The sequence below is a fragment of the Larimichthys crocea genome, chromosome IX, assembly GCF_000972845.2.
Source record: "Larimichthys crocea isolate SSNF chromosome IX, L_crocea_2.0, whole genome shotgun sequence".
In the NCBI taxonomy this organism is placed as follows: Eukaryota; Metazoa; Chordata; class Actinopteri; family Sciaenidae; genus Larimichthys; species Larimichthys crocea.
Window position 1 is genome coordinate 2,099,390 of NC_040019.1, and position 15,217 is coordinate 2,114,606.

At 41.4% G+C, this 15,217-nt stretch overlaps 1 protein-coding gene across 1 annotated transcript; it reads left to right on the top strand.

Moving 5' to 3' along the window:
• The first annotated feature begins 1,376 nt into the window (after positions 1-1,376).
• Positions 1,377-11,747, top strand: LOC104926511 (aquaporin-3). Its single transcript, XM_019278382.2, has 6 exons — positions 1,377-1,530; positions 3,130-3,256; positions 5,707-5,844; positions 7,509-7,627; positions 9,765-9,982; positions 10,987-11,747. The coding sequence occupies exons 1-6, from the start codon at positions 1,423-1,425 to the stop codon at positions 11,177-11,179; spliced, it is 903 nt and encodes a 300-aa protein (XP_019133927.2). The 5' UTR covers positions 1,377-1,422; the 3' UTR covers positions 11,180-11,747.
• The last annotated feature ends 3,470 nt before the right edge of the window (positions 11,748-15,217 follow it).

A 15,217-nucleotide genomic window follows, 5' to 3' on the forward strand; every position in this document is an offset into this window, starting at 1 on the left:
ACTGGCCGTTGCTTTTTTTTTTTTTTAAATGAATAGTCGTGGACAGTCCTCAATTATGTCCTCGTGAGGTTTCGCAACGAGGTGAGGACAGTCCTCAATTAGGTCCTCGGGAGGTTTTCCAGCAAAGTGCAGACAGTCCTCAATTAGGTACTCAGGAGGCTCTGCGGTGAGGTGCAGACAGTCCTCGGGGAGGCCTTTACACACGGTTTCAACTCATTCCAAATCTGTTTTGCTGTTCTTGGCTGTCTTTCAAACGTCAGGAGATATGAGCGGGAAAGTATTGTTCCTCGCGAGCAGCATTTGTAACATTTTCGGACTCAAATGTAGCTTAACCATGCCACAAGAATTTAAATTGGCACATACACGGCCCCAACCATATACTAGGTTTCGACCTAGTTTCATTAAACTTGTACTCTTCAGCCCTAACCGATGCTGAAAATCGCCTCAAGTGAGAAAGGTGAGAAATATGCCAAGAGGGCTGGACGTAGCAGTGCCACTTATGAAAAGGGTATGCAGAAAAACTGTGGAAGAACTCTGCTTATGTGTAGTTAAGTATAGCACATGCTCATTGTTTTGAGGAGATTAGCAGGCATCAGTACACAGAACGCATGCACGTCTTTCTTGTCCAGTCCAAGAAACTGGATTCTGCCTTTTATCTCACTTTTTATTGTATTATGAGCAGCACAATAATCCAAACCCATACTGGTTCTTAATCCTTCTGTTTTAAGCAAATCTAAGACGGCAGAGAGGGAACGAACGCATTTACAGAATCTGGCTCTAACAGCCTGGTGAGTGCTGCATCCATCAGTATCCACGGTGATGTATATTTTCTGGTAGAGAGAGCTGTGTGCATCCCACAGTTTACCTGTTTATTTATACATTCCCCCTTAACAAGGAGGGTCCTCCACAGGTGTGACTGTGACTCGTGAAGGGCTTGTGAAGAGGGATTGGTTCGGGAAAGCGTTTTCGTCATCTCGTGTCCCTCAGGATGAAGTCCTTTGCCTGATAAATGTACACAATTATGCACTGAGAGACTCATATTTTAATTGGAGGTTTGTGTAATTTTAAACTAGGGCGAAAAACTCAGAAAAAACACCCATCAGTTAGCTTCCAGACTAAATATGCAACTTTATGGCTTTGTTTTTCATATTTGGCTGAGCTACAGAGAGAGAGAGAGAAATTCAGAGAGAAAGTCAGTGCATGAGTTCAGCAGCCACACAAACTGTGAAAAAGAGATGGGTGGAAATATGTTAGGAGTGGCAGGCAGTCCAAAAGAGCCCCCCCCCCCCCTCCTCTCTGCTCGTCTTCTTGTTTTTTCAAAGGCAGGGATCCTGAGGAGACCCCTAAAAGCTGATGCACTAGCCTCACATTCGTTGTTAGACCACAAAGCCTACCTCACGATAATCTTATAATAACTGCGTCATGGGAAAACAAAAAGACATTTCGGAGAAACTGGCAGAGACCTTCCAGATCCGACATGTGCTCCTCCGCCAGGCCCTGGCAGAGTGCCTGGGAACCCTGATTCTGGTGGTGAGTAAAGAGTATTTTCTGCATCCCTCCTGCGGGCTGCTCAGCGGATCATTCTGTTCAAGGGGAAGAGGATAATAGAAATGATGTTTACCATAACTTGCACAAACTAGTTAATAACTCAATTTAAACTTTAACATAGAGGATTTCCCTCAGATTATTATGTGCTACAATTCAATTACATTTAAGCCGTAAACTGTGTTTTTGTACTGCGGTATTTAGGGAATGAGGGGGGGATTAAAAGTACCTTTAAATAAGAATTTGAAAATAGACGCATGGTTAGCATAACAATTTGCTTCTGTTGCTTTCCCCATTTACTCTGGATGTTTGTACCTTTGTATTTATAGACACCTGAGAGAAGCACCACTACCAACAACCACAGAATCATTCTTAACTAAATGTCCGCATGTATGATGACCTGCTTATTATGGAAAGTAAAACATACATTCTGTATACATGCATAATGTGAAAGCCATCAATGAATCCAACCAATAATTAAAGATGCAACATGGTGAGAAAAGAAATTCTAGCTACACTTTTTCATCACAATAAATGGTGAACAAGTTCCAAGATTCCTATCCTGAAGCCTTCCAGCAGCTTTTCAGTTCAACACGAGGAAAGAGAAAGTGATCTTTAGAAAATACCCCAAGGGGTTCCGGATCCTTCTTGTTGTAGAGAAAGAGGTGAAGGTGCTACCATGTCTGAGTTTAGTTATCTGATGACAGAAAAACTGAATAATTTGGCTTTTGTTCGGTCCTTAGGTTGTTAGAGGCAACTGTGGCTGCTCTCTTCTCATTAAATTGCTGCTTTCTTAGAAGTGTGTGAAGAAAAGAAACACTGCATAATTTATTTAAATAATCATTTTTCATAAGAACTTCAGGGTAGAGGCACCTGCCATCAATTATCTCCTGTTTTATTTCCTCCCTTCATCTTAAATTACACTTTGTTTTATATCCATATTCTCTGCTAATAAGGCAGCATCTGCAGTTCCCGCTGACACCTCATCCAACAAACCAGGATGTCTTGAGATTTTCTCAAATTAAAACAGAATCTCTTTTAGCCAAGTGCAAAAACAACCTGGAGTCCGTCTGTTTCTCATGGGTACCCACAGACAACAAAAATATGAGGCGAGGGCACCAAACGGTGAAACGCCGGGCCATTTGTTATTCTGCTCCCCAGCTGTGACTGATCTGTTAATACCAGGAGACCTTTCACTCTGCTGGCAATCAGGTCCCCTCGGTGGTCTGGGATGGCCTTCCGTGGTGGGAGACTCTGCAGGTGGGGTCAGACTGTTGTCGGCATCAATAGTTTCACACAAAGTCCACCAAAACATACACATGACCTCCGAGGTCAGGGAGACACACCCTGGATATGACGAAAAAGCAAAACTCAGCTAGACGTCTGACTCGAGGTCAAGCCACTGTAGAGCTTTGTTATTCTGTTTGAAGCTTTTCTTCTACTGTCTGTCCACGAAAATAACTTCATCTCTGGGTTGTTTGTTGTTGTTTTTTTGCTCGACTCCAACCAGACTGATTTTTCTTTGGGGAACGTTAAAAAGAAATAACAGGTAGAAAGCTAAAGTTCTTCTCGTTCTCCGTCCAGATGTTTGGTTGTGGTGCGGTGGCACAGTTCGTGCTGAGCAGAGGATCTCACGGCACGTTCCTCACCGTCAACTTTGCTTTTGGTTTCGCCGCAACTTTGGGCATCGTCGTGAGTGGACAGATCTCAGGTGAGGACATTCTGCACGCAGTTTCATTATTAATCTTCTCCATTATAATGTTCTTGCAGGCCCCATGCCCCTTTTCAACAGCTAATACAACTTATTCATCACCTTGATACTTCATGACTCAACTTTATGCTAATTGCTCATGAGCACCGTTTTGAACTTGTGTTTTAGAAGTCCTTTAAAAATAATGATAATTATAATGAAGTTTATTCAGAATAGCACCTTTCACAGAGCAAGGTCACGGAACTTCTGCAAGAGCAAATTATTAAAAACGAAATGACAGAACAAGAAAAAGAAGCAAACAACAGAACATGAAAATGCTGGATAGCACGAGGTGAGACAAAGGCCACTTTGAATAAAAAAATAGATCTTCAGCTGCTTTTTAACGACATCAACAGTAATGCAGAATATAAGTCTGCAGGGAGAGCGTTCCCCAGAGTCGGAGCACCATTTCAAAGGCACGATCTCCTTTAGTTTTATTAGTCAAGTACGAAGGACAACCAGTAAGCTCTGGTCGGAAGACCTGAACGATGTACTGGTGATATAAAGATGGAGCAGGTCCGAGTTGTATCCCGGTGCCTGACAATGCAGAGCTCTATATGTGAGAACAAGAACCTTAAAATGAACCCTGAACTTGATAGGAAGCCAAGACGGATGTACGTTGTTGTTGTTCATCTGAACCTGCTCGACAGTGTCGTCTGTCCAGAGACGACTTACTGACATATTGACTATGTTTGGGATCTGTAGGTGTATAACTTCTGCGATTGTGTTGTTTTTATGCAAGACTACCTCTCCCAATCCTAAATAAATATATCTTGGTTTTCTTTTGTTGGACATATATTTGTTCATAACAGGTCTAGGGTGCAGACAGAGCGTGGGGTGAATCTTAGTGTGTGATAGCATTGAAAGTCAATGCAATGACGCAAATTAAAAAAATGTGGCAACCTGAGCGAGTCCTGTATATCTCAGAGTTTTTATGAAACTATTTCATAAATGTACAAAGATTGGGAGGAAAAAGAGGACGAGAGACTGGAGGGATATAACAGAAAGAAGAAGTTTGTGCTGAGTTTCTGAGTTCAGTCCGAGGCTGAGCCGAACACGAACACACTCCCACAGGCACGGATGATGCATCTGCTGCTAGCTATCTTAACTTACAACTAAAGTCCGCACTTTGTGCTGAAATTTGTCCGAATGACGAAAAGGCAAATATTCACTCTCTGTCTGGACGAACCTCCGAATAGAGGCAGAGCTCTGCGGAGTCAACAATCAATAGAAATATGCTATAGATTTTTCTTACATAGGCTCATATAGCATAGAAAAAAACAACCACTTCGATTCCTATTGGGTTTTAATAAGGTGAGAAGGAAAGAAAACATGTTTAAAAAGGGAAGAAATGTTAATTTTGCAATTGTTATTATCATATTTTTATCCAAACATCAGCACTAACGATGTGGAAGTGAAGCCAGTGTCAACAAAAAAGGGGTAATTTAGTAAAAAAGGAGGAAATAAGATGTTTTTGAGATGTTTTGTTGAGCTGCAGTCATTTGCATCACTGTCATGAAGTAGCTGTCATTCAAAGAGTGTTTCCACAAGACTCAGCTCTTTCTTTCCTCCTCCCCCCCCTCAACTTCCATCAACATAACAGGGAGTCATTATTATTGATGGCTTGACAGACACTAAATATCAGCGAAAGGTAAACTGGCAGTTATCTGGAGTGCAGTTTTTTTATTTTTTTTTACCACGCTGATGTGTTTGCCTGACGAATGACGGCCAGGAAGCAGAACAGGAAGGAGAAGAAGAAGTGGGTGGACGGAGGAATGCAAAGTTCAAAAGCGACGCACACATGTGGAGGAGGTCACTTACCCCCTTAGCTTCAGAACTACGTGGTCTGTAATTGAAAGGAAAAGCGAGCGAGTCAGTCCTCAATCCCACTATTTCGTCTGTCAAAAGCAGCAACTCTACAAAGGGTTTCTCCGCAGTTCACTCATGCTCACTTCTTCAGTGCTTTTATAATGAGGCTGTCCCCCCTCTAATACACTTTGCAGCCGAGAAAATAAGCCCTTATAATTAGATAGCTCCCACCCTGACACGATTAAGGTGTGAATACAAGCGAGGCACCCAGATGAGTGTGCCATCAGAGCGGTTATTTCCTGCTTCAAGGTTAGAAAAAAGGATACTTTTCTGAATCTTTTCATCCCGCCAATTTAATTTGTGTCACAGAGACCTTCCATCCTAACAGGACTTTACGGAGACCGCAATTACTGAATACACAGTAGGCTTAGAGCTGTTTCCTCTGGCTCACTGAGGAAAGCGGGGGGGGGGGCTATACTGCATGCACTTGAGATAAAGCAGCCTCCATGTGTTTGTTTTTTCGCCGGGCGGATCGCACAGGGTTTGATCAGAGATACATGTATAAAAATATACCACGGTTTCCATATTTTTCTCATCTTCAGGTGGTCATCTGAACCCGGCGGTGACCTTCACGCTGTGTTTACTTGGAAGAGAGCCTTGGAGGAAGTTCCCGTTGTTCTTTTTCTTCCAGACTCTCGGAGCCTTCGTGGGTGCAGCGATTATATTCGCCTTGTATTTTGGTACGTGAAAAACTGAAGATGAATATTCAGCTAAATAAAAATGTTTAATAAGCACCTCTAATGCTTTGACAAATCCATCTCTTGAGTGGTACGCCCAACAGTTTATGCTGATTTCCAAGCTTTGATTTTCTTCAGCATGCAGCTGCTCGGTGCTAACAATGTGGCAGTAACAACAAAACTGGATACTTGTTTGCTCTGGGCAATGTGTCAGTGAAAGAATGAACATCTTCATTTGCACCTTTTTTTTATTTTTTGCAGCTCTTGAGTAATTTGCCTCGTGGCTTCCTCCTTTCTACCTAATGTCTTCCACAAGGGATCAATTAATACACCAACACTTCATCTTGATCAGAGAATCATGAAGGCAGGAAAATAACTGCCATTCTTGCTTTATTAATCAAATGTTACTCCCAAGAAGTGGATAAAATGTAGTTATTGTAAGATATTCTCTGTTTTTTTAGGAGACAGTTGACAGACAAACAGCTCTGTGAGGCGACGTCAACGTCGACATGTCATCACCAGCTGAGGCTGATGTTTATTCTATTACTTTTGCTGGACTGGACGAGTTCAAACAGTCCAACAGTTGTTGAGACATGTTGCTAAAAGTTTGGACACCCCTGTGACGCTGATCATGTTGTCCCCGTTTCAGGGTCTAACCGGGGACCTCTCTTGTACTAGTTTCCTGTCATCTTGCTGGCTCTATCTTCCACTGGCACTATCTAATAGCACAAAAGGCATAACATGTCCCCAACACTACTTTTTCTACTACTATAATATTATTATTAATTATAATAATGATAATGTCGGTTACTCCTAGCGTTAACTATAAACTTGACATCAACACACTTCGACAGACTTAATTATCACTTTACATCACATTGGGAAGGTGTGCCATAATATGCAGTTCCTGTTCTAAATTAAGTAACACAATAGAAGTAGTTAGCATTAATTAAATTATGCAAAAAGTCACTAAACTTAAGGGGGGGGGGGATAATCTACAAAATAAATCTTCAGAAAAAGAAGAGGAGTAAGAACAAGAAGAACAAGCATAGATTTGAAAAAATCATGAATATCTGCACCACATTTCATATAAATCTATCTGATCTGAGATATTTCAGTCCGGACTGACCGACCAACAGTTCCATCTTTACAACCACGTGCCAGTAAAAACCCTTCAGCATGTGGTGGATCTATGCTCATTAAATAGAGTCTGTTCTTTGTCTCTCATTAGTGCTCATACTCGCATTCATGTGTGCTATGGAACCATGTGTATGTCGTTGCTGTTGTCCCACATGTTTGTGTGTTTGTCCGTCCTCGCCCCCCTTCAGTGCTGACTGCAGCTATATGACCGTGCAGAAAGTAAGAAACTGTCCCGTGTTGTTACTGTTTGTAGCTGTCAGCGCGATCATTGGACCGGTTTAACCTAACATCTGCAGTAATCTTAGGTGATGTTATTTGCCGTGACTCTGATAAGGACGAGCAGTTACGGAAAAATGAATGAATGATATTATTTGGTTTGAAAGCTGTAATTCAGTGCGGGAGCAATTTTACCCTTTCGAATTGAATGCAGAGGAGGGAGGATGTAGTTAAAATAATCAGCTGAGTCTCTGCTATTAAAATACATAAATCATATTTTTAAAAATGTGCTCTGTTCCTTATCCCATCAGATGCATTATGGGACTTCAACCAGGGGGAGCTGATCGTGGTGGGGACCAACGCCACGGCGGGGATTTTTGCCACATATCCGTCCAAACACGTCACCATGGTTAATGGATTCTTTGACCAGGTAACACTGGGGATTTTCTGGAGCTGTTTCACCTCTAGTCGCTGAAAAGTCGAGTTTACATGTTAAAGTAAAAAAAGGAAAACAATCACAGACCTAAATAGACGCTTCAGGTCACAGTGACGCATGTCTGGTGGAGCTAAATAGACAGCATTGACTTTTTTTTTGAAAAGCATGGCTGAGTCATGTCCGTTGAGGACTAGGTAGAACTTGCGTGACTCCACTGCTGGAGGCCCAAATATTTATTGCTCATAAGTATTATATAGAAATCTGGCCATCCTGTAATAACCTAGATGGTAACTGTACTTATATAGCACCTTTCTAGTCTTCGACCACTCCAGGCGCTTTACAGTACGTATCTCATTCACCCATTCATACCTTCAGGAGCAATTTGGGGTTCAGTATCTTGCCCAAGGAGACTTCAACATGCAAACTGGAGGGGATCAAACCGCCCGATCTTCTGATTAGTGGACGACCCGCTCTGTCTCCGGAGCCACAGCCGCCCCAACCTAATGGCCAATAACATCACATCAGCTCTTCTTATCCTCTTTAACCTTTCGAAAAGCAGTAGACAGTGTAATGAGCAGGCCAGTGTCACTACCCATTTGATCTGACTGTCTAAACTTAGAGTCTGTGTGTGAACAGCTTGTAATGCGTCAAAAAAAAAAAAAAAAAAAAAGGACGGTCAAATCAGACCCGTCTGTGCTGGAAGATTCAAATAATTAATGAAGGCAAAATTACGCGCCGTGCATCAAAAATCTGGACACTGCAGATAATCCTGCTGCTGATGGCTCCACGTACAGTATTCATCTCCGAAAGAACTTCCTCCAACAGGTTTTTAGGAGAGGCTTTTGCCTCCGCAATTTGCATGTAATACCTGCTATTACATGTTGGAACTACTTTTTCAACAAGATAGCACGACTCAGATTGTCTCCCAAACAGTAGAAACCATTAACAGCTGTATGTTAGCCATGCCTAAGCATCCCATTCTCACTCCCAATGCATCAAATACAGCAGCTCGCAGCTGTGTTGTCGTTTCTAGAGGACACTCTTGTGCCATTATCTGGTGTGCCATCCATGTCAGGTGATGTAGTATCAAGGGTGAAAAGTCTAAGGGTGGATCAGTCAAACAAACACATGCATTTTTAAACGCAGGAGACCAGAGTTTGTGTCCGACCTCACAACAATCAGTAATATGCACTGTTAGGTTGCTAAACAGCTCTTACTGGTGCTCCAAAACGCCTGTGGTACAACAGTAACACTCCCCCCGCACAGAGGTTTACTTGAATAAACTCTGTAAATCACAGCAGCTGGAGGATATCAGATGGAAAACAGAAAAAATCTCAATAAAATATCATCCAGCTTCACCAAAAATCAGTCAAATAGTTAGGGGGGTGTGGCTTAGTGCCGTAACCGGAGCACAAAGTTGCATAGCACCCAATCACAGGGTGGGAATGACCTGATTGCAAGTGTAGAAAATGATTTCAACTCTGTTATTTTATTGTTGAAATCTTACACAATGTTGCTGTTTGCAGCTCTCTTACATCAGCAGTGCTGCACCTGGCCAGCAGGGGCCACTAGCCAGCGCTGCAGCCGCAGCCCCCATACAGATCCTGACATGTTATAGCATGTGTTTGTGTGTGTGTTAATACTATATCTACTGTGCGCATATAATGTAAGAGCGAGTCCAGACCTGGAGTGATGCAACCACGCGGATCGAAGAGGGCACCCTATCTATCAGCTGAGCTCTCCTCCTGGTGCTTCCGCCATCCACTGATGTTACGAGCACATCAGTGGACGGTGGAAGTTCTGTGATGTGTTGTTTCCTGATGAAGAAGAGAGGAAGAAGTCTGACAGCTCGTAAACAATTGTCAGAACAAATCCACTGTGAATATCACAACTTCTTAAAAGTGATTAAACCTTTGATAATAATATCCCACGGGCAAAACACGTTCATGGAAGTGAGGTTTGTGTAATTAACAGGATTTCTTAACGTCTCCATGCAGATATTTATTTAAATAAACTGTTTTAGATTCGATTGTTTAGGCCAGACTATTTTGTCTCTTTCATGAAAAGAATTAAGGATCACATCAGGTGAATGTAAACAGTGATGGATCATTCTCCCTGTGCTGTATCTCAGATTATTGGAACGGCTGCATTGATCGTGTGTATCCTGGCCATAGTTGATCCGCACAACAATGCAGTCCCCAGAGGTCTGGAGCCCTTCGCTGTAGGCTTTGTGGTCTTAGCCATCGGCCTGTCGATGGGCTTCAACTCTGGCTATGCTGTCAACCCGGCGAGGGACCTGGGACCACGTATCTTCACCGCTCTTGCAGGCTGGGGTGGAGAGGTTTTCACGTGAGTACGGCTCTACTGTTCAGTTGAACTGTTAGGTGACAGTGACGTCACCCATGAGGTGGCCCCGGAGATGTAATCAAGATTAGACGCCAGTTTCATCATTTGCTTGTCAGTCACTGGAGCCAGTAAATTCAAATTTGCTCAGTATAGATGAAGTCTAGATGGAGCACAGGGCAGAGAAGCATCCACCATGGCAGATTTTTTTATTGTATCTTTATTTAACCAGATAAGTCAGTTGAGAACTGGTTGAGACACCTGTCAATCAAGTAAACTTATAGCAAAGCACACTTCTTTTATTTTATAACTGCATATGAGAAATAATGACATTAAAGTGAATATTTGACTAAATATGACTTCCTACCCATTAAATTGCATTTCTAACAAAAGCTTTTATGGCTGATATCCCTCCTTTCTGAACAAAGAAACTACTTTTGCAGAGTCATATAGCAAATGTCTTTAACTTTCAGATGACTCACATAAAAAAAAAAAAAGTGTGATGAGCAAAAGAAACATTATCTTAAATGCAATGTTAAAGTTGTGCTGCAGGGTTTTATTATATTTAATATAGCACTATAAAGTCAGGAGGATCACCAAAGATAATATTTTAAATATGGTTAAAATTGAAGCAACAGAAGAACCAGATATCCTGATTTTTTTTAGCTCCCAGAGTCAAACTCTACATACTGGATACTACATTTCCCACAAAGCCACTCACTTCTTTCAAACTCCAGCATCTTTTTGCAGGCTCACGAACATTCAAGCAAACTACATGAACCACATTTATAAGATTAGTGGAGTGCCCTATTAAGCATATTAAAATGAAAAAAGTCTTATTAACATGGCTCACATGCTTTATGAATGGCAATACTTCATCTGTGTACCTGAACCAATATGCACTCATATCTTATTCAGGCCTGTTACAGTAGCTAAATTGAATTAAAAAAAATGTAAAATGACACCATGCATCACCAATTTATTTTTTTTCCCAATTTATTCTCTTGCAGAGCAAACACCTACTGGTTTTTTGTGCCCATCTGTGCCCCCTTCTTGGGCGCATTGGTGGGTGTGCTGATGTACCAGCTAATGATTGGATATCATCTAGAAAGAGAAGTGCAAGAAAAGCTGAAGAAGGAGGAGGAGGAGGAGGAGGAGGAGAGGCTCAAACTTTCCAGTATTCCAACCAATGAAGATGCATAAGTGCAGTCGAATTTATTTTTACAGCTATGTCGCACTAGATATTATTCCTGCCTAACAACTATATTGTTTAGTTTCACATATCACCTTAACTAACATCATTTTTTTTTTAGATATAACACATCGGTAATCACTCAACAGTTTCCCAGAAAAATATGGCACAAGTTTTCTGAATTCATTTCACTTAACTCCAGTGAGCTCTTTTCATTTCAGCTTGAAGCACAAAAGTGTTTCCTTCATGCGGCGTGTCTGACAAAACAAATATATCAGCTCACGCAGAAAAGAAAAGAAATAAAAAAAAAAGACAGTTTAAGTCGAAGAGTTATTTGAAAGGTGTCTTGTTTATTTCCGTCTAAGGTGGAAGAAACCTTTAAATCGCCTTTCTCTACTGCAGTTTCTTTTATTTGTAGAAGTAAACAGTGTAGAATGACACCTCTGGCGTATTTTATAAATCAACCAAATATTAAAAATGTTACAGATTAGGTGGAACCTGGAAAATCAGATAATAGTGTCTAAAACTAGTGTCTATTTTTGAAAGTGTTATCTGATGTTTACCTTATTAAAAACTCTCGAGGATGTGATCCTGTCTGTTTCTCTCACTTACAATGAGCCACATTTCTTTTCACATTTGCATATAATTAAGTTTTCACAGCGCTGTGTGAAATCAAACCGCTAAAAAGGAAGGATAGGTGGTAGAAAATGTGAGGTACACACAGTATAGTAATTTACTGCAGACCAGGCGCTGGGCGAGCTATACCAAGCCTTTCAGGGGAGTCCATGTGTTATTAAGGGGAGCCAAGCTCCTCCTGGCTCCCCTGTAGTTTGGACCATGACTGTAGGCTATATGATATGTTATGAATGAAAGTGAATATGTGCAACAAGTGCAGAGAACAAGCTTAAAATCTAAAAAATATGCTAATTCAACATATTGCCAAGAGTTACATAGTTGCATAACCTCCTTTTAAAAACAATAAGTTGTGGTTGTACAGACGTATGTGCACGACCTTCTTGGCTGGGAGCAGTGATTTCCTTGTTGTCATAGTAAGGCTACGTTTACACATATGTATGTTGAGAAACGAACGAACGAATTTCCCTCCCTCCGTTTTCCAAAATAACATCGTGCACAAAGCATCTTTTTCAAATTAATCAATCAATCTGCATAAATACGCCATGGGCGTCATAGCAAAAGGTAAACATTGGTCGCACTTTTGGCGCAACAGCTGGCTAAAACTCAGTATTATCTCAGTTTACACGCAAACGCAAAAGCATAGTTTTCCTGAATCTCCACTGTAGTCGGAGTTTTTAGAAAGATTCGTTTTCAGAGGCGAATTCACTGTTTGTGTGTAAAAGATACAAACGAAGGGAAATGTCTCCGTTTTTAAAAATACCCGTGTACGTGTAAACGGGGCTTAAGTTTGGCAGGCAGAGGAGATTCCAGGATTAAACTAATTAACTAATGTGGTCACAGTGGAATGGGGGGTTTCAGGAAAGTACCCAATTGCAGGCAGGTGTGGGTAAACTAAAACTAACTTTAAAAACCAAAAGCGGCTGGATATCCAGGAAAAAAAACAGAAAAGGGCAAAAGCAAAGAGCAGATACAAATGAACCATGAAACAGGAGGACACACTGGGAAACCAGGTAGAAGACACAGAGACAAAAACACAAAAACAGACGGACGAGGAAACACAGGAACTAAATAGACATGACTAATCAGGGACAGGTGAAACAAATCAGGGGCAGGTGCAAAATGAAAAAAGGCAGGAAACAAGACAGGAAGTAAGACAAAACTCAAAGACTGTTACTGATTGACTGATTGCTTTACCTGAGTCATAGTCCAGCTTGTACAGAGTCAAGCTGGCTCCAATCTCCTCAACTAACTCAGCATGAAAGTATAAGAATACTTTGCTTTTATTGTCAGTATGAAATATTTTCATAGTTGACAACTGTTGCTTAGATTTTCTGGATTGCCAAGAGCATCTTAAACCATGCCATCGCGTGGCATGGCTTGTCAAGATCGACATATTAATCTGTCTCTACAAATTCCAAGAAGACCCAATCTGACAGTTCTATCCAGGACAACTGAAGGCCGCGGGGAACTCTGCTCCGCCGTCGTCAGATCCTTCCATAATCACTGTCTATGGGGCATTTCATGATCTTCTTAAAGGCACAGCGTGTCGAAGATGTGAGCGTTTCCAACTTTGCCACCACCCCATGGGCAGCATCACAAAAAGCAGAGTGGCAGACAGCAAAGTATGCTGCAGCCTCACCCCCCCACCACCTTCTTCCACTCCCTTCTCCCTCAGAGACGCTGGAAATGAAGGTCTGAAATGCACAGGCTGCACTAATTTGCACCCGATTTTCTCGTTTGTCTAATTAAAATGAAATCCAATTTTTTTTTGTGTGGGCTTAAAATAAATGAAACTTGAACGTTTTCGGGCAGAGACGTTCACTCAGCCTGTACAAAACAATTTACCGAGATCTTTTACTCTAACAGCACACGCGTCTTCCAAACCTGCTCGCTCCTCTTGACTCCCGTCATGCTCCTGTTGCACAGCGGTTGCATTTCTTCTCCTGCACCCACACACTTTGCTTATTCATATATATCCTTGAAAACAAAGAAGTGTTGGTATAGTGTTCAAGTGCAAAAACTAAAAAGCTGAAGCCTCAGAGCAGCATGCAAATAGTGACATTTGCTACATAATAAATGCCCTCCAAACTGTGTATATGCCCCTTTTGATTTATAGTGCCTCAGGTGGTTATCACTGTTAGAAATTCGATCTTGGCTTGAAAGGGCGCTAAGGGCAAAAAAAGGTCAGGGGTATTTGCTCAAAATAACACTCCCACGAGCATTACACAACAAAGCACACACTTTATACAACATCAGAAGTTCATATCACCAAACTAATATCTTCCACAAACATCCATCGGTTCTAAATTACCATTATCGGAGAAGCAAGCGCGTATTCTGCATCAAAATATCAGTAATGACATTTTTGGAGTCTGGAAAGAATATCAATCCATCAGATCTTACAAAGGCTTAAACTTCAGAGACTGGTGTTTGACATTTGGAGTCCCTCTTTGGCATGACCTTTGCAGCAGTTCACCAAACACATCCAGTGTCAATCTAACCATTTGTCTCTGAAATTCTAATTTACCTTCCTGTTGAGTTGCAGAGCAGGAAGCAGAGCGTGCAGCAGGATTCAGCGTTCTGCTTTTTACAGATGGAACAAAAGCGAGGTTCAAACATCTTTTCAAAAAAAGTCCCATTACAAATATTACAAGGTCTGTTGATCTGAGAAAAAAAAAAAAAAAGCATAACCACAGAGGAAATCCAAATTCACTCTTCATTTCCTATGCATTGGAGTCAGTCTTCTATAGATGCTGGGGTAGAAACACAAAGCAGAAATGAAAAATGTTATCTATGACCGGAAAATAAAATCAGCAACATGAACTACAAGAGTATTAAAAACCCTTTGCATGGTTGACACGGTTGTTTGTTGCGAACCAACTTGTTGCAACAAAACAGGGCAGACGATTTAATGCAAAAGAACAACGGGCAGCAGGTTTTCCTTTGAGATTAAACATATAGAATATTATATGCCATATTCAGCCTAATCTTTATGTCACGTCACAAAGGCATTTCAGTGCAGGAGCTGTAATATTAAAGCTTGAGCCACAGCTCCCCTGTGTGGCGAAGCAACGAACCTTCAACATTTTAATCACTGAGCAGCATTTCCAGGAAGTCACACATGAAAACCTCTTGTAGATTAAAAGAGGTCGGAGTACCGTAAAACACAAAATGTTTTAATGCGCCTCCATCAATTCAGTGCAAATGTTCAATGAAACTAATCAGATTCCCAGACATGCTTCTCTCCAGTGTGTCGACCAAATTCTATTAAGATCTACCTGACTGACATGAGTAATGATGCACAAGCCCTCGAATAAATCCTTATCCAAACAAACATCTGTCCTTCGCACCAAATCATGGAACGAACCCTTCCCCTTCAGTAACCGCCGGCACAGTTGGACCCATGCGCTAAA